General features: G+C 37.1%; 1 protein-coding gene across 1 annotated transcript; it reads left to right on the top strand.

Moving 5' to 3' along the window:
• The first annotated feature begins 234 nt into the window (after positions 1 to 234).
• On the top strand, positions 235 to 17,566 carry kcnj3b (potassium inwardly rectifying channel subfamily J member 3b). The gene is made up of 3 exons (XM_065240119.2): positions 235 to 1,807; positions 2,333 to 2,549; positions 15,328 to 17,566. The coding sequence occupies exons 1-3, from the start codon at positions 1,130 to 1,132 to the stop codon at positions 16,035 to 16,037; spliced, it is 1,605 nt and encodes a 534-aa protein (XP_065096191.1). The 5' UTR covers positions 235 to 1,129; the 3' UTR covers positions 16,038 to 17,566.
• Positions 17,567 to 19,534: the final 1,968 nt, after the last annotated feature.

The following is a 19,534-nucleotide window of genomic DNA, read 5'->3' as shown; positions in this document are numbered from 1 at the left end:
TTCAGAGCAACAGAGTCAGGCCATTATAGACAGGGAGTGATTTACATGATTCTAAAATAACACACTAATAGAGCCCTTATCTTCCAGCACCCTGCCTGGCTTGAAAAGGAGACAGATGGAGAACCCCAAAAAGGACACGTGGATGCCAAAAAAAAGGTGCGATAGGGAGGTAGTGAGTGCTTTTTAGATACATTTTAGGTCGTACATTAGCTCTGGTCATAACAGTGATTGCATTTAAAGTGTTTTTTTTTGTTTTTTAATGAACAAAGCATTTAGTCCAAAAGAGATCTTGTTCTCTGTCCGACAGTGATGTGACACTATATTAATCCCCCGTGTAGTTTCCATCCATCATTCTGACGCATAAAAGACATTATATATCAAAAGCTGGACGTGGAATTGTTTTCTGATAAATGACATATCGGTGCTAAGCGCGCATCTTTATAGATTACGTTATGTGCAGCGCCGCTCAGAGAAAGACTTATTACAAGCGCAGCAGAAAAGGAAAAAGAGTGGTATCCAACACAAGAACACGTGTTCATTCCTCCCCCACCTCTCGGCTTACCACCCTCTCCGAGAAGTTTCTCTTATTTGTCGGGGCTGGAGATGGAGTTTGAGAACGCGCAGTGCGCACAAGCCGAGAACAGTGAGACGACGGACCGCAGCAGCAGTAGCAGGTAAAAGATCTCGGATGCGAGGAACTTGGGTAGGATTCTTAGGGCGTCAACCTGCCAGCATCTTATCAAACTGGTGTGATACACCTGGGGAAACAGGAGGAGCGCATGAAGGTGGAGGAGGAGGGTGCCAACGCACAAGTGCCATACTGCGCCAATCTTAGATAGCAAACCACTATCCATGTTTTTGCACGTTTAATAGAGTAGATAAGTGTCGTTAAGATATGCGGATTTGGAGACGGGTAGGGTTTCTGCATCGGTCTGTCCCAAAAGAAGCGCGCGGTTATTAAGAGGCGCACGGAGGAAACTCCTGCGGCAAGATTACAAAGCTCTCTCCCGATTGTGACTTTTTCAATGGTCTCATCAGAAATGCGTTGAAGTGTGAAGAAACCCGAAAAAAAACGATTTTGTAAGAACGAAAATATTTTCGTGAATTCGGGATAACTTCAGTGGTGAGGATGTCTGCGTTGCGCAAAAAATTTGGGGATGATTACCAAGTGGTGACGACTTCGTCCAGCGGCGGCGGGTTCAACCAAGCGGCCCCCGAGAAGAAAAAGAAACGTCAGCGCTTTGTGGACAAGAACGGCCGATGTAACGTCCAGCACGGGAACCTGGGAGGTGAAACCAGCCGGTACCTGTCGGACCTGTTCACCACGCTCGTGGACCTCAAATGGCGCTGGAATCTATTCATCTTTATCCTTACCTACACGGTGGCGTGGCTCTTCATGGCCTCGATGTGGTGGGTCATCGCATTTATACGCGGAGACCTCTACCGGGCCCACGATGATAAGTACACACCGTGCGTGGCCAACGTGTATAACTTTCCATCAGCCTTTCTGTTCTTCATCGAAACCGAGGCCACTATCGGCTACGGTTACCGATACATTACCGATAAATGTCCGGAGGGCATCATTCTGTTCCTCTTCCAGTCGATTCTGGGATCTATAGTGGACGCTTTTCTCATTGGTTGCATGTTCATCAAGATGTCCCAGCCGAAGAAACGGGCGGAGACGCTCATGTTCAGCGAGCACGCCGCTATTTCCATGCGTGACGGCAAAATGACCCTTATGTTCCGAGTGGGCAACCTGCGCAACAGCCATATGGTCTCCGCGCAAATACGCTGCAAACTACTCAAAGTAAGTATACTGAAACCAAACATAGAGAGCAGGAAATGGCACATTATAGATTATGTGTAGTTAATGTACCTAAATAGATATCAATATAGTTAATAATATGTGTGAACTTATCAATATATTGGCTACTTAGGAATATTTAGACCACTTAATGATAAGTTTAAGGTTCGTTCTGGCTTTACCTCAAGCAGAAAACCAGGCAAAAAGAAAAGCTAGAATTTGATTTTGGCCACTTAAAATGGACAACGTATTGATTTGCTCCATGTGACCTGTGGAGACAACCCTCTGTAGCACTAAAGGTGCAGAATGACAGCTCTGTCTCTTTCAACTCCACATTCAGTTTATTGGAGCGGAAAATATTTTTCACTTGTATTGCCAAAACATTTATACAAGCAAATTCATGGTAGAAATGAAGCAAAGGTTGTGCAAACAAAATTTGCAATGAAAGATAAAAAGGATGACATCAATCTCTTTCACTATTTTAATTACAAAAACTGTTTCTTTGTCTACCTCTCTTGCTTTTCTTAGTCCCGTCAGACTCCCGAAGGAGAGTTTTTGCCTTTGGATCAGCTGGAGTTGGACGTTGGGTTCAGCACTGGAGCTGACCAGCTTTTTTTAGTTTCTCCTCTGACCATCTGCCATGTGATCGACTCCAAGAGCCCGTTCTACGACCTCTCGCTCAGGTCCATGCAAACAGAGCAGTTTGAGATTGTGGTTATCTTAGAGGGGATCGTGGAGACCACCGGTAAGTTTCTATGCCTATGTAACAAAATGCTCAGATACCAAAAATCCAGAAGATATGCCAAGCACTTTTTGTAATATGTACTCTTTAGGTACCAGTATGTACCTTTGAGGCACTGATATACACTCTTTAGTATAAAAAAAAGTATAACCCCTCTTTTGCTTGTAGAGTATTAACATTTATTAGTTTGCAGGTTCATGCATTTGTATTTTTCTAAAATACATTTCTGCCCTGTAGATAGATATATTTAGTCATGCATTTTTTATTGCCTGTATGTTTTTCTGCACATTTAAAATCCCTAGTCAATAGTGTAGAGTATTTTATCTGGATAAGGGGGTTGGGGTGGCTTGTTATATGTACAGTGTGTACACTATGTGTGAGTCATTCTTAAGAAGCAGGTTTACCGGTATTAGTCTGCTTTCTCCTTTTAGTGATTGAAAGGAATGAGTATCGTGTGTCTACTGCAACAAAGAACGAAAGAGCTGTTATGTAAGACGTGATATACAAAGCTAGTCTTTCGCTTTTCTCTCCATCTCATGGTTCTATAGTCTGGCATGCTTGGATATTAAGCCACCTGTCAATCAAATCACAGCTCACCTTTACTTTCTCACCCTGCAGCGTTTAACACAACGACCTACACAAATTCAAGCATGTGGAAGTCAATACACACTTTAGAAACCATCGATCGCAATAGTGCGGATAGTACCACATGCTCCCATGGTTTCAATTAATTGAAACCGAATTTATTCATTCAGCAGATGCAATAATCCAAAGCAACTTACAAATGAGGAAGCATTAAACGCAACATATGCGACATACTGGATATTAACACACCATATATTCTTAAACAGAATGAAATAATATACTTCTCGTGGATGGCACATCTGATCATTCCACCCACGGAAAGTAAAGGGATTTGTGGGTAAAAAAAAGAAACTGAAAAAAAAAACAGAATTATGTACAGTTAGTCAGCACTCTGTGCTCCCCATTGTGAATCAGTTTCCATAGCAACTAAATCGGCCCCTTCTTAAACGCTTAACCATACAGTAAAGTCATACCAGTGTGTGTTTGAAGTATGGAGAGAGAGAAAGTGTGTTTATCAGCCACATAAATCAAATACTAATTACTACTTATCAAATAAGTCATTAGACATTTTAATTTTGTTCTGTAATTATGTCTAGGTTTATGATACAGATGCAGCGATACAACACAAACTTGTTATGCGTGTTTTTTGGGGCCCTTCATTTTAATCTTTAAGTCTGTGTGTTTGGGACGTTTTTCCTTTCAGCTCATATTTCATACGGATTCTCACATTGTGGCTGGAGGAATAGTTTGACATCAATATGATAACTTCCTTTTGGCATAGAGACAGTGACTTCGGGGCCAAGGGCTCACTGGGGACCTGCCCAGAGCCATTCATTGCTTAGCGAAAAAAACATGACAGCTGTGCCCACATCCACAGCTGTCAAATTATTTACAGCTTTTCACATTAGTCTGTACTAAAAAGCCTTTTCAAACAAGCAAAACACAGTTAAATATAGCAGCAAGTTCTTAAATTATGCAAAAAAGCATGTAAGACTTTTAAATAACACTTTTTTGAATACCGTAATGTGTGTATATATAGCCTATGAATAATGGGCCCTTTTTTAGTATGGATTGCATTAAAACTAATGTATTCAAATAATGATTTCTGCTTGTTTTGAAAGTTTGCATCTTTTAAAAGTACTATTAAATGACAAAGGAATAAACAAACATATGAAGAGTTTGGTTCCAGAACGCAATAAATCCATTTTGACTAATTTCGGTAAAAACGTGTTTTCTATACCAAAAAAGTGACAAGATGAAAACCACTATTTTCTTTTACAAACTTTCACATAGCATCTTAGGTTATAATAACAGTAAAAATTCAAATTCGTAATTTGATTTTCAAAGATTTATTATAAAAACTGATTGTTTTTCTGCAAAATGCAATAAATCCATGACAATTTTTTTTTCTCAAAATGCTATAAATGTATTGAATGAATCAATATATAAATGTGCATTCATCTTTGCCATGTTATATTCATTTAGTTGACTATTGGTATACATTGATTCAAAAAATAAACATTAATGGCATTAATCAAAACACTTTCTTTGTCATATTAAGAACACTGTCATTGCTGCTCTCATCCTTGGGATGTCGTTGCTGAACTTTTATGACAGCGATCAGCCGTAAAATGTTTTGGTCCTGCTCAATTTTTGTTGACTTTGCACAAAATAATGAAACGTTTTTCATAAGATCCCCTGGGGTCAATGTGTTAGCATGACAGAGACTTCATACTGTCATGTGAGAACAAGCAACAGTCTGCATTTTTCTTCGCCCGAGTGCCTGTCACGTAAATTATTCGATTTGGATTGCTTACATTTCTGTTTTTGTTTGTTTGTTGATCACGAAGTACAAAGTAGATGAGGGAAAACTAGGATTCAGTGTTTATTCAACGCGCCGCCATTGTTGTTTACAATGCGTGGAATGGTACGCTGTGATCTGTTGAGTGGATTTATTGCATTCTGCAAAAAAGGAGGATTGGCGTTTGTAGCGGTTTGGAAGAAAGGGAGAAACGATGAAAGAATAACAGGGCAGATATAGGATTTTGCGTCAAATTAAGAATTTACTTTTTAATACTGACCTGATACAATACTGATTTTGGTGGTAACTATTGTTTTTTTATGGCGTTTATGGCTTCAAATATTCTCAAAAGTAAATACCCTGTCAAAAGAAAACTCACTCTCTCATTTATGATGAACCTGGAATGGTTTTGACTTGCATTAAATAGTTTGACCATGAAAGCATTTAAGGTAAACACTTGACAGTATACATTTTTTGGGGGAAATCTAACCGACAAAGAATTAAGGGACATGTGTACTCCAAAGCATATAAACCAGTGCGTGCTTTTCATACATATTTTGTGATATGTCGAAATAATTATAATATGTATGACAACATTTGTAAATTTTTGTAAAATCTGCCTTAACCCCTGTGCCGTTGGGTTTAGGGGTGGCGTTTTGTTATTGTTTTTTATAATAATCGTACGTTTTTGCATGTTTAACTTTGTTTAAAATGATACCAATTATCCAACTCATAAAATATGTAAAATTTTTTGGGAGATCAGGCTGTTTAAACGCAGCTGAAAACGCCAGCATTTCTTCAGCTAAGCTCTTTGTTTGCCATGATACTTCTGTTTTGTTTATCAGACGTTGTATGATGTGCCGGTTGGTTGTTGGGGCATTTGTCCCGCCTCTCCTCCACTGTGATTGGACGGTTATGTAAAAAGTGCCATTAACGAGCTGAGCGTATCTCCCAAAGTTGAACATTTGGGTGTTCAGTGGTGAACAAGGATAAAACGCTGCAGCTGTTGTTTTAAAAAAAACGTGGTGCTTCCGTTGGAAACAATTGAAAACATACCCCGCCCGCAGGCAAAAAATGGCTTTGTGTAGGCCTACATGCCCCATTAATATTGGAATAGATAATCATTTAAGATTTAATTTATCAAAAAAATCTGTTTTGACTAAAACTGTGGTTGAAAAATATTAATTCTTTCATCATTAACCAAACTATAACATCTTACATTGTTTACCATGGAACGGAAGTAGGAAATGTCTTCCATTCTATATTGTGATGTAAAATGTAGGGCGGGACTTGATTTTGTGCATCTGAAGGTTGGGCCATGATGCTAATTTTGCTAATCACTGCAATCTTTTCCCATTCAGAAACACAGCTCTGATAGCTATTCATTTAAGTTCATGATTAGAAATGAACACGAGAACGAAATTTTTTATCATTACATTTTTAATGACTTTTTTTATCATTAAAACATGAAATGATGGATAACAATTGACTATGGTGGAATCTTTACAACGCTGTTAGTAAAAAAATGACAGAGATTAAAAAAGTCTGTGTGTGTGAATGATTACCTTGATTAGTTCATTACTGATAATAAACCCACATTATACTTGAATTCACAGATTTATAGTACATTTATTTCATGCATTAACAGTTTGACTTCAACATTAACATTATCAGAATTATCAGTAAAAATTTGATTTGAGTTTGTTTGTGCCCCCCAAAAAAAATATTTTATGCACCAGCCACCAGTGTCCATAGAGTAAAAGTGGACAGTTTTCAGTTTTTTATTTGTACTTAATGAGTTTTTGTTTTAAAAAATGTAATCTTCATCTCATAGCAGATTGTATTTAATAATTCATATTAATAAAATATTAAAAGCTATTAAGCAACTTTTAAAGAAAAACACCAACGTTTTTCAATATTTTATTATGTTCTTACCCTCAACTTAGACAAATTAATACATATCTATCTTTATTCAATGCGTGCACTTAATCTTTGTACAGCACGTTGTGAATGTGTTAGCATTTAGCCTAGCCCCATTCATTCCTTAGGATCCAAACAGGGATGAATTTAGAAGCCACCAAACACTTCCATGTTTTCCCTATTTAAAGACTGTTACATGAGTAGTTACACAAATAAGTATAGTTGCACAAAATAAAACGTGGCGATTTTTTAAGCGGATAAAAAATGAGAACTATATTGTATGGCGGGAGAGCACTTAATTTGCAACACTTCGACCTCGGCACAGTAATATTGATGGACGTTTGAGCGAGAGGAGGAGTAGTCAGGAGTAATGATGTTACTGCGCGCCAAGGTCGAAGTGCTGCAAACTAAGTGCCCCTTCGCCATACAATATGGCTAGGCTAAATGCTAACACATTCACAACGTGCTGTACAAAGATTAGGTGCACGCATTAATAAAGATAGGTATGTATTAATTCGACTAAATTGAGGTAAGAACATAGTAAAATATTTTCCTTTAAGATATCAAATACTATTATATTAAATGTAGCAAAACAAAGCTATTTTATCTGAAAAATTCCTACTATCTTTCACATTTTTCAGTGGCTTTCCCAACACCGGCCTCTTGTTTCACAGTCTAGATACATTACTTTCACTTTAAGATGTAATACTCTGTAAATTGCGTTTCTATTTGAAATGAGAAAACAATAGTGCAGTGTTTACCAGTGAGACCTTCAGGCACCCTTATCTGATATAAATCCTTACTTAGACCATGTGACAACTTGATCCAATCATCCTTAAAATTCAATTTCGAATATATGAAATATCAATTCTGTTATTTGGAATGCTAGCTTTGTGTTAAAATATTCTCAGGCATTTATTTGTGATAAATGTTATTGACTGAAATTCCGTCCTTATTCACTTGCATTGCATAGAAATAAAGAATTTCTCTTTGTGTGTTATACAAAGGAGGGTTTGAAAAGAAATTTCTGACCCGTGTGTGAAATGCAGGTCTCATAATCTCATTTTGAAATTTGTAGCAAAACATTTTGATTTTAATCATTGCTTTTACTTCATTTTCAATCTTTGACACGACCTTACTCTGTCAATATTGATAGGATATCACGGTTATATTTCACAGAATGTGAAAGGGTGATTCGAAAATCGCTAAAAATGACTTAGCTGGGTTTTCACAGGCACAGGCACATTTTTATATCTTTATCAATTTTAGCCGGCCTTCCCTTATAACCCTAAAGCATAATAAGTTAAATGGATTTAGTGTGCTTCATTACAGTTTGACCACAGGACTCCGATTAGAAAGATCCTTACGATGAGATTTTATAAACCAGTGAACGTCTGATACAAAATAGTTTATCTTGATGTTCATCAAACCATAACCGCCGCAAACATCAATAGCAAAAAGAGAAAGGGATGTAATGAGATTCTTTTGTGTTTTGACACAAGTCTTTCTCAGAAGAGCATGAGACATTCTTCTGACAGATGTTGGTGTCAAACAGTTTACATCCACACGTTTATGCATTCTGCAAACGGTTTCACCCAAAGCAACTTACAGTGCATTCAAGGTATTCACAGTTCGTCTGTTCCCCGTGAATCAAATCTGTGGTCTTGGCATTGCTACCGTCACGCTCTCCCAATCGAGCAACAATAACTGATGCAATCCGTGTATGCGTGGACTGCATGCACGCCTGCTGATGAAAAAGCAAGTGATTTATTGTGATAATTGTGGTTTGTGTGCCAGCAGTTACATTAATTACTGAAACCGTGCAGGTCAGAGTGGTTACATAGAGGTCGGAGCGATATGACACCTGTCTGCCATGCCAGTAAATAATGGACGGGTTACATTAATGCGTTTTAGTACGAATTGAGATTGCGTTTAACCATCTGTGTTGGGAAGAAAAAACATGTATTGGGTTTAAGTACAGTATTACAAAATCTCTCCTCTACCGTCCCGTGGGGCGTCAGAAAATGGAAAAGGAGGCATAGCCTCATCCCTCCAGGACCGCACACTGTGTGTCAGTGGTCCTGGAGGGATGAGGAGAGATAGTAGAGTTTATTGTTATCTTACACCACACAGAAAGAGAGAGACAAAAAAACGAGAGGATGAGAGTCATGATGATAGTGCGTGGAATGGGCGTGTTAAAAAAATGCATTGGGAATGGAAGATTGTTGTACTAACAATTCCTCGTTGGTAGTTTTATCCAAGCGCATTGAAGGTTCACAAACTTGCCAATTGAGCTACAGGAACACATGTTGTGTGCCTTGTTGTGGCTCAAAATGTATGCAGTGCAGCACAAAAGCGCCTGCCAAATGGATTAATGTAAATGTAAAAAAGCGAGTGAAAGAAAGAAAGACAGAGATGGAGAGAAAGCGAGATGACAGAAACAGGTCAGGCAGAGCACCTCTGTGGCAACAGAACCGAGCACTTGATGACGGTCACCATAGAAACAGATTATCCCTCTTGGAAATATAAATTGTTCTCATAACTGTCAGACGTTGAAGTGTAGCAATAGCATTTTTTCTGGCAGAGACTAATGCGCACAATGTTTCACCCAAATGCTGAAATGAAATTTGTCGTAATGGAGGAATATGGAATGGTTACGTAAGACGGACCGGATTTCGACTCGCCGAGCCCTTACCTTTCCCTCTTCCAGCAAACAGCAGAAAGCCTGTTAAATATTTCATAAGATGAATAATGTTATGTTATACAGCTAAGCCCTGGATTTGTCCGCTTGGAAAGCGGGGTTTTTTACTGTAGTAAGGAAGGATAACCGTGCTTATGTCTATGTGTGTGTGAGAGAGAGTGTGTAGGTGTTTGAATGGTCAAAAACAACAATCATGACTATCTGAAATGCATAATGTATGTGTTGTCTCCCTGGAAGAACTCCTCAGTTAGGCTTTTTAGAAAACGCAATTGCATGACTCTTTTAGACTGCGCCTGGTTTTATCTGTCTGGAAAACAACACCTCAAACCGTTAAGCTTTCATCCAGCTACTCAGGAGGTAGTCTTTAAATCCCTGTATAGAACAATGTCCTCACAGTCTTTGTTCGCTTCTTCTCTTCTGCCCCTCAATGCACCGAGACAAGATGGAAATTATATCATACAGCAGTCAAATACCAATGGATAAGAGTATAAGAATGGATAAATACAAGAAAATGACTCATAATTTATCATGCACTGCAAAGAATTACTTTCTTACTTAGTATTTATCTCTTGTTTTCAGTAAAAATATCAAAAAATGCTTAAATTAAGATTTATTTTCTTGATGAGCAAAATGAACAAGGAAAATAAGTCTAGTTTTTAGACAAAAAATATGAACTTTAAGTAAATTAGTGCTTAAAACAAGCAAAACAAATCTGCCAGTGGAATAAGAAAAAAATTCTTTTTTCATAAACACTTATTTCAAGATTTTTTTTCTTATTCCATTGGCAGATTTTTTTGGCTTGTTTTAAGTACAAATTAGCTAAAAAAAAAAATAATAGACTTATTTTCTTAGGTCATTTTGCATCAATCACATTTTTAGATATTTTTGCTGAAAACAAGACAAAAATACTAAGTAAGAAAGACATTTTTTGCAGTGTGCCATTTCATATGTGTTTTACTTTCTTTCTCACAGGGGGATATTTATTTGAATTTTATTTGTTTCTGTGTGTGTTTTATAACAACCAATGAGATTCAACGTTATTGACGTACCGCCATATTTCAATGTACCTCACTGATCATCATGTTGTCATGGATACACAACATATAGGTTGCTAAATAAGCCCAAAATATTAATCGTTTTCACTAACAAACATGAAACGTTGCCTCGGGAAACAATTAGCCTATTAGTATCATTTTGATTACTTTAAAGGTACACTCCACTTCTTTTGAAAACATTCTAATTTTTCAGCTCACCTAGAGTTTTTACCGTTTTGGAATCCATTCAGCTGATCTCCGGGTCTGGCGCTAGCACTTTTAGCATAGTTTAGCACAATCCATTGAATCTGATTAGACCATTAGCATCCTGCTAGAAAATAACCAAAGAGTTTCTATATTTCCCTAAAAACTTGACTCTTCTGTAGTAACATCGTGTACTAAGACAGACGGAAAATTAAAAGTTGCGATTTTCTAGGCAGATATATGGCTAGGAACTATACTCCCATTCCGGCGTAATAATCAAGGACTTTGCTGCCGTAACATGGCTGCAGGAGGCGCAATGATATTACACACTGCCCGAAAATAGTCCCCTTAGTAACTTTCAATAGAGGGGGAGCTGGAAAAGAGCATATTTAAAAAAGTGGAGTGTCCCTTTTATGATAGTATATGACTTATATATGAATGTATATGACCCCCATATAAAAACACAGTAAAAAATTCCTTGTTGCACTTGTTTAAGTTTAATCAATTTGAAATTACAATGAATTATTACTTTCTTGACTAGTGAGGAGTTGCTATAAATTATAAAAATAAAGTTCATCACAAACTTAAGCGGCCGCCTCACTCTGATTGGTTCTGTTCACAAGCTGAAGATGTGACTTATATTTTCATTGGCTCCCTCTGATGTTTATCACTGTTTGAACTGAATAATTTAAACACTGTAGGATATGAATATGAATGTTTGTTTATTCGGTTACTAAAACAAAGGACAAAATATATGTACAGAAAATTCATTACAGACAAAAATGGTAACCGAACAGGTGTATTTTTATTTTTTTTTATTTTTTATTTTTTATTTTATTTGTTTATTTGAAAAGGGACAATGTACACGTATCAACATTCATAACAAATGTAAGTGCACCCGAGTTAGCCACAGGCTAATTTTCATCGGCAGTCCCTTTGCCAGATGTTAATAGGCATCCTAAAACAGTTGTGATACAATAAAATTGTTAAGAAAATACAAGAGGTATAAATACACATTTAGGAAGTGATAGAAAAAATAAAAAAGATAAGAAATAAAAGATGATACAATTACTATTAATAGATGGGAATGTTCAGTGTTGACAATGTTGATTATCATTAAACCATTTCTTAACATTAACCTTAAAAGTGTAGTAGGATGGCGACTCTCTAATTGATGGTGGAACTGAGTTCCATTGATGTACTGCTGTAAATGAAAATACAGCCTGACTAAATGCAGTTTTTTTTAATGGAATTATACAGTCCCTCCTTGCTGCGCCTCTTGTGACTCTATTTGCATTCGATTTAAAATTAATAAGGCCGAGTAAAGGTGGGGGAGCTAAGTTATGTAAAATTTTGTAAACTAAACAAACATTTCTGTACTTTATGAGGTTTACCCAACTAAGCAATGTATATTTTTTTAAAATTTGGCAATGATGGTAACGAATTGGCTTTTTATCTAAAATTTTAAGAGCTTGATTGTATAATGATTTAAGTGGTTTTAAAACAGTCGAGTGCGCATTGGACCAACTTATCAAACAGTAAGTAATGTAAGAGAAAATCAGTGAATGGAAATATACCTTAGCTGCTTTAGTTGATAAGTGGTTTCTGATATACCTAAAATTTGCCAAACTAAACTTTACTTTATTACAGACCTTTTTTATGTGTGTTTTGAATGTAAGATTTGAGTCTATATGAACTCCTAAATATTTATATTAGGATGTGTAGGCTGAAGCTGTGGCTTATTGCGCCTACCCTCTTTACAAAACATCATCTACCCATCAAAATTAAACATAAACAATACCTACATATACGTACATACACACATACATATATATACATATATTTATATACATGTATATATTAAACCATTTTATTAGAGGGGAGAGAATCAGATATTTAGATTTTTTCACCAAATTGCATTTTTCTTGGATTTTCATTAAACTCTAAGGCATATAACTAATAAATACTAGATATTATTAACAAAATGGGGGCCAGTGCCAGTTTATTATAACTTCTGAATTTTGTGGGGCCCTCTGGGCAGTAGGGGCCCCTATAATTGTTGCAACCTTTCAACCTTTAGCAACGGCTCTGAGCATATTTAAATGAATGAGATCCAATGTTGTTGACATACCGCCATATTTGAATGTACCCCACTGATCAGCATGTTGTCAAGGATACACGATATATGGATTGCTAAATAAGCTCAAAATATTAATTGTGTAGTCTAACAAACACGGAACTTAGCCCATTGAAGTCATTTCAATTACTTTAATGATGGATGTATACAGTATGACCCCCATATAAGAACATAAAAAAATTCCTTGTTGCACTCAACTTTTTAAGTTTAATCAATTTGAAATTACAATGATTTCAGCTTTCTTGACTATTGAGGAGTGGCTATAATGTATACAAATAAAGTTGAAATTACTTTTTTAAGCTAATTCTACTTTATTTTTAATTTAAAGCAACTCCTCACTACTGTAAAAAGTAAAGTTAAGTAAAAGTAAAAAACTTACCTCAATTGGTAATACTTAAAAAATAAGTTTTATAAACTAAAATTTTCTCACTTTAAGTGAAGAATTTAAAGTGAAAATGAATTTCAATTGGTTAAAATATTTTAACATTTTCAAAAGATTTTTTCAAATGTAAGTTTAAAAGTTACCAATTGAAGTAATTTTCTATGTTGATCCAATTTTTACTTTTATCAGTGTAGTCAAGAAAGTTGGAATTAATTGTAAAGTCAAGTGGATTAAACTTAAAAAAAGACAATCATTAAACTCTAGGATGGCATGAGCTGGGGAGTAAATACAACATAATTCTTATTTTGGTGAAAAGGTGCAAAAGAATGCATTGAAATAATCTGTTAAATTGTTCTCTACATAAAAGGTATGCGGCTTTATTAAAGGGATAGTTCACCCAAAAATGAAAATTCTGTCTTCATTTACTCACTCTCAAGTTTTTACAAACCTGTATGAATTTCTTTGTTCTGATGAACACAAAGAAAAATATTTTGAGAAATGTTTATAATCAAACCGTCCGTGGACCCCATTTACTTCCATAGTATTATTTTTCCTACTATGGAAGTAAATGGGGTCCACGAACAGTTTGGATACAAACATTTCTCAAAATATCTTTCTTTGTGTTCATCAGAACAAAGAAATTTATGCGGGTTTGTAACAACATGAGAGTGAGTAAATGATGACAGAATTTTCATTTTTGGGTGAACTATCCCTTTAAGTGCAACAATTATCCAGAAACGATTTCAAATGTCTATTTACAACCCTAGGATTAGAAGAAGGAAATGGTCTATTAGTACCTTATTTAAAAGGATCATGAATAATGCAAAGGATCATGCAAACAGACCTTATGTTTGAGCCTGTATCAGACCAAGATACAGATTTTGAGGAATAACCAATTGTTTGGAGATTGTTAATGGATGCTTCTGAGTGATGTGGGTTTTTTTCAGTATGAACCTGCAAAACGTAACCGTAACGTCAAGAGTAGATCTTCAGCCTAAACACTAGCATATAACATTAACTATAGCACTAACACAGTAGTCACAACATTGTTTTTAGAATTTCAGCAACATTAATATGTAATTTAATGTTGTGGGCGGGCCTACATATCGACTGTAACGTCACAGTTGGTGTTATGTTGAGATTGGCTGGTTTTCCAGCGGTCTTTTGCATGCACGAGGTTTACATAAGAAGAAAACAATAGTGTTTGCTGATTATGATATGTCTTTACCATGCACAGAACTCTTATTATTTATCTGTCTAGGTAAATACATTTTACATTCTACAGCACCTTTAAAGGGATAGATTACCCAAAAATAAAAAAGGTGTCATCATTCACTCACCCTCAAGTTGTTACATACCTGTATAATTTTTTGTCCTGCACAAAGGAAGATATTTCAGCAATGTTTGTTTTGAAGCACCACTGACTTCCATAGGATTTGTTTTTCTTTCTATGGAAGTGGTGCTGCTGTTAATTATAATATCTTCATTTGTGTTAAGCAGAACAAAGAAATTTGTACAGGTTTGGAACAACTTGAGTGTGAGTAAATGATGACAGAATTTTCATTTTTGGGTAAACTATCATGACTGCTTTCAAGTCGACCATTATCTTACAGTAGATTCTTCGCTGATGACTGAACGCTGTGTTGTGAATCTGTTCACTTGTAAAAGGCTCATAAAAATGATCTCTTTATAGTGATGGTTTTGCACGCTTTAATTAAGGAGGGATGTTCGACGGTGTTGGAGATACACAGATCTAATCAATTTCCTACAGATAAAGCTCTTGTTTTCATGCAACCAAATGGAGCGTGAACAGACGTTCCCGTGGGTGTTGCTCAACAGCAAATGTTGACTATGTGCGCGTAATGCCACTATTAGTTTTAGTCACCCGGCTATTGTACTCAACTGAAATATATTTGTTGTAAAACTTCATTTTTTTGTATTGACATTCTCTATAGTCCATAGCTGTAGTACCTTGTTGTTCATTCGTTTAATAAATTTGTTTCTTTTACGTTCCCAGGGATGACATGCCAGGCTCGTACTTCGTACACAGAAGACGAGGTTCTATGGGGCCACCGTTTCTTCCCAGTTATTTCTTTGGAGGAGGGCTTCTTCAAGGTCGACTATTCGCAATTCCACGGCACTTTCGAGGTTCCCACGCCTCCACTTAGTGTAAAGGAACAGGAAGAAAGCTTGCTCCTGTCCTCCCCTCTGACAGCCCCCTCCCTCTGCCACAGCGCAGGCGGGGTCACCGAAGGCAGTGGCACACTGGAGGGTCTGGAACTTCAGAGCGATGCGGAAACTGCCTCTATCAATATAGCAACCCCCATGCCCGCCAAACTTCAAAAGCTAACGGGGCGCGATATGCCCATTCGGGACGGAATGCCTCGCAAGCTTCTCCGCATGAGCTCGGAGATCACCTACAACCTGGGGGACCTGCCCGTCAAACTCCAGCGAATCAGCTCAGCGCCGGGCGTGGCGGAAGAGAGGCTTCATTCGATCAGTTCTGTACTTGGTCCCATGGAGGACAGGCTGGCTCCCAAGCTGGGCTTGGTGGGCGGAGCTGAACATATCAGCCAATCAGTGACAGATCTACCCCCGAAACTGCAGAGGTTGGCTGGAGGCGTCGGTGTGGGTGGAGTCGGAATCGGAGGAAGAATGGATGGTCACCTGCCTCCAAAACTTAGAAAAATGAATTCGGAGAGGTTCACGGGGTTGAGTTTAAAATGAACTGACTTTTATATACAATATATACACACATACATACATACATAGTTTTTCATTTACCTCTTTGAAATTGCAATTCTGTAAAATGGACAATCTATACTTATAGCAATTTATATATGATTCAAATATTAGATTAATGCTAATCCTCTGCACAATATGGCATGTTTTTACCGTAAATAGCATGAATGGAGAAATCATTTTAAACACCTGATTACAGGTAATAGATATTAGCACATTATATTAGCCTATAGCCGAACATCTTTTGAGGGCTTAACCTGCATTATGTATATCCTAAAACAGAACATCAGTATGATTTTCAGAGATCAATGCCAGCGTTACCTGATAATCCATACTAATTTATACTTCTTAAAAAGCCAATGGCTGTAGGCCTGGATTAGCCATGAATCGTTTTTTGTTTTGTTTGATTTGTTTCGTTTTTTCAGTGGAATGATTGTCGTGGTTCACAATGGCAAATTGAAAGATTAGTTTCTCTGATCTTAAGACAAGGAATGGGCGCTGTGCATTTGTAATTGTGAATTTTTTGGAAGAACTGACTCAGGTTTTGTTTTTATTCTATTGCATGATCTATCGTTTCATGATAAAGCCAGATTGAAGATTAAGCCTTAAACATAAGGTGCCAATTGTAAAATACTGTAAAATACCAAACAAGACAACCCAATTGAAAAAAAAGCATTTCGAAAAGGAATATTAATATGTGCAGTACTCTATTTAAAGCTTTTCCTTTTCCCAATGAAAGCCTTTTGGTTCGCGCAGTATTTCACATTTGGCCCCTGTATTTTACTGAGTTTGTATATGATGTTTTGTCAATGATTGTTTTCTTGCTGTTCTCCGTTTAGCAGTTTAAACTTTATCTGACCTGGATGACTTGAGTATTGTGAACAGATGGGAAGCAAGGGAAAAAACCCCACCAGTAAAGAGCACAATGGCTGTGTACATCTGTTTTAATATATTTATAGATAAGAACTTGTCAGCATCGTTACGGCTTTGTTTAACTCTTGTGTTTGGAAAACCGAAGCAATAAGCGAAACTTCGAAATTTCTTACTTACGCATTTGGCAGACGCTTTTATTCAAAGCGACTTACAGTGCATTACAAGCTATAGTTTTTTTTATTAACTTGTGTTCCCTGAAACCATGACCTATTGCGCTGCAAACGCAATGCTCTACCACTGAGCTATACAGGAGCAGTCAGAAATTTCTGATTTGAAAAATCACATGCGTTAACGTTAAGTGGTTTTACAGTTTTCTAACTGTGTTTATATCAATACATACTATTCTACTTCTGACGAAAAGGTATAAAGCCGATTGGAGTGCTTTCTAATGCTGTAATAAATGTGTTGTGATGTGTAATATGTCTATTATAATAGGAAGCTTGAAAGACAAGCCTCCAGCTGAAGCCATCAAACACAAATTCAATCTGAGTTCCAGGTGGACTTGCCCATGTTTAAGGCATTTATGCTCATTAGTATTGGCAGAGGTCTTCCCCACAAATAAAGCAGTTTGATCTGGTTGACCCAGCTGTGTGGATGACTGGCAGCCTGCTGCCCGATGCCGAATCACATAGGTTGCTTCAATAACCCAGAGAAGTCCATATGGACTTCTGACTGTGTTCAATGTCGAAAACATGTCTGTAGAGATCAATAACTATAAAAACACCTCAAGATTAAGACATGATGTACATGATGTATGAAATATCAACTTTTCATTTATATACACTGTACAGAGTGATAAAATTTTATCTTAAAGGCCAAAGTATACTTCGGGGTTTTTTAACAGTGCACGAGCGTATACACACACTTGAAAGTACAGCCAAGCAAAAGATACTTACTTTGACTCGTACACATACACAGGCGTGCCGCGTTTGACAAAGTGCAGTACCAATGGCCTACATACTCTTCAGGATGCATGCACGACCTGTGCATACAGTATTGAATACTATTGTGATAACGAAATTTGCATCATGCCTACTTTATGCTGACTCTGTGTACGAATAAAAAGTGAAGTATACCCAGGCTATGCTAAAAGTGTTAGCGCCAGACCCGGAGATCAGCTGAATAGATTTCAAAACGGTAAGAATCAAATGTTTAGCTTTATGGGAGCTGAAAAGTGAGCATATTTTCAAAAAAAAGTGGAATGTCCCTTTAAGCCTCAAGTAGTTAGCTTTTTTGAACGCACTGCTTTGCAATGCATTGTTTATTGGACACATGCGTACACAGATGTTCAACGCATACACATTGCGACATATTGAAATACCTTTCCTGGTCTATATACTCATGCATACACGGATTGCACGTACAAAGTATGTGCGGTAACAACAAAAATCCAGCAGTGCACATACAGTACATGTGTACTTTTCTGATGATGAAATTTGCATCACTCGAACTGTACGCTGACCCCCGCTTTTGTGTAAAAAGTGAAGTATACCCAGGCCTTAAGCCTGGAATAGTTTGCTTTTTTTGTCAAATACACTGCAATGCAAACCATAGTTTATTGGACACATATGCATACACAGATGTTCGGTGCATGGGCATTGCAACAAAGTGCAATACCTCTGCGACTTGCACATACAAAGTACACGAGGGCACAACAATCTGGCGTTTTGCATACAATACACACCTACTATTCCGACCCCCGAGTTGTACCCTCGCATACAGGAAAAAAGTGAAGTATACACGGACCTTAAGACTTAAGTATACACAGACCTGGAATAGTTTGCTTTTTTGTGGCTTTTTTGTTTTGTTGCCTTGCAAAACATAACTTATTATTTATTTGACACCTATGCGTAGATGTTCGATGCATGTGCATTTCGATGCAATACCTTTCTCGTCTACATACTACATGCTCCTGTACGCGCATCTGCGACTTTGTAAGGTACGCATACGACTCTAATGATGAAATTTGCATCATGCACACTGTAGGCTGATGCTTCCGTACACACAAAAACTGAAGTATACTTCAGGCATTAAGGATCAATTTGTGTTTGCCCTAACCCTTAATGTAACCTAATCAGGTTGGTTGTTGATATGTTTCTTTTGAATACGACTAGTTGTTAATTAAGATTCAACCACACAAAGCACACACAGTCTACATTACCCGACATAACATTTTTCACAGTCTAATGAAACTGACACAAAACCCACAGACAGCTGCCTGCTGAAAGGTCACCCATGCCATTAGTTTATCAATGACAATACTGACAAGTTTGAAGTATAGCATGATTATCTGTATCGTTGTTTATGACTACAAATCAAATAAAATAAAGCCTTCAATAAAAGATTAATAGGTTTGTATCTTCCAGGCAGAGGCGCCATATGCCCATATTCCCCATAGTCAACAGTTTTTTGAGCAAAACGAATTTTGCAACCTCTAAATAAAGGAAGTGCCCATTAATCTGTTACTTGTCTTTGTATCTGTTTAATATGAACCATATTATCAGTTCTGTGCTGCATCCTCGTCACTTTTCAGAGATTTTCGCCGTTTT

This window comes from Paramisgurnus dabryanus, chromosome 7 (genome assembly GCF_030506205.2).
Source record: "Paramisgurnus dabryanus chromosome 7, PD_genome_1.1, whole genome shotgun sequence".
Taxonomy (NCBI): domain Eukaryota; kingdom Metazoa; phylum Chordata; class Actinopteri; order Cypriniformes; family Cobitidae; genus Paramisgurnus; species Paramisgurnus dabryanus.
The sequence above is the reverse complement of the archived record's forward strand: the minus strand, read 5'-3'. Positions and strand labels throughout refer to the sequence as shown.

What these genes read in the sequence shown, in the direction of transcription:
- kcnj3b (XM_065240119.2), top strand. Translation starts at nt 1,130, where the DNA reads ATGTCTGCGTTGCGCAAAAAATTTGGGGATGATTACCAAGTGGTGACG. An exon ending in TACGCTGCAAACTACTCAAA is followed by an intron (nt 1,808 to 2,332) that starts GTAAGTATACTG and finishes TGCTTTTCTTAG; the next exon opens with TCCCGTCAGACTCCCGAAGG. An exon ending in GGGGATCGTGGAGACCACCG is followed by an intron (nt 2,550 to 15,327) that starts GTAAGTTTCTAT and finishes TTACGTTCCCAG; the next exon opens with GGATGACATGCCAGGCTCGT.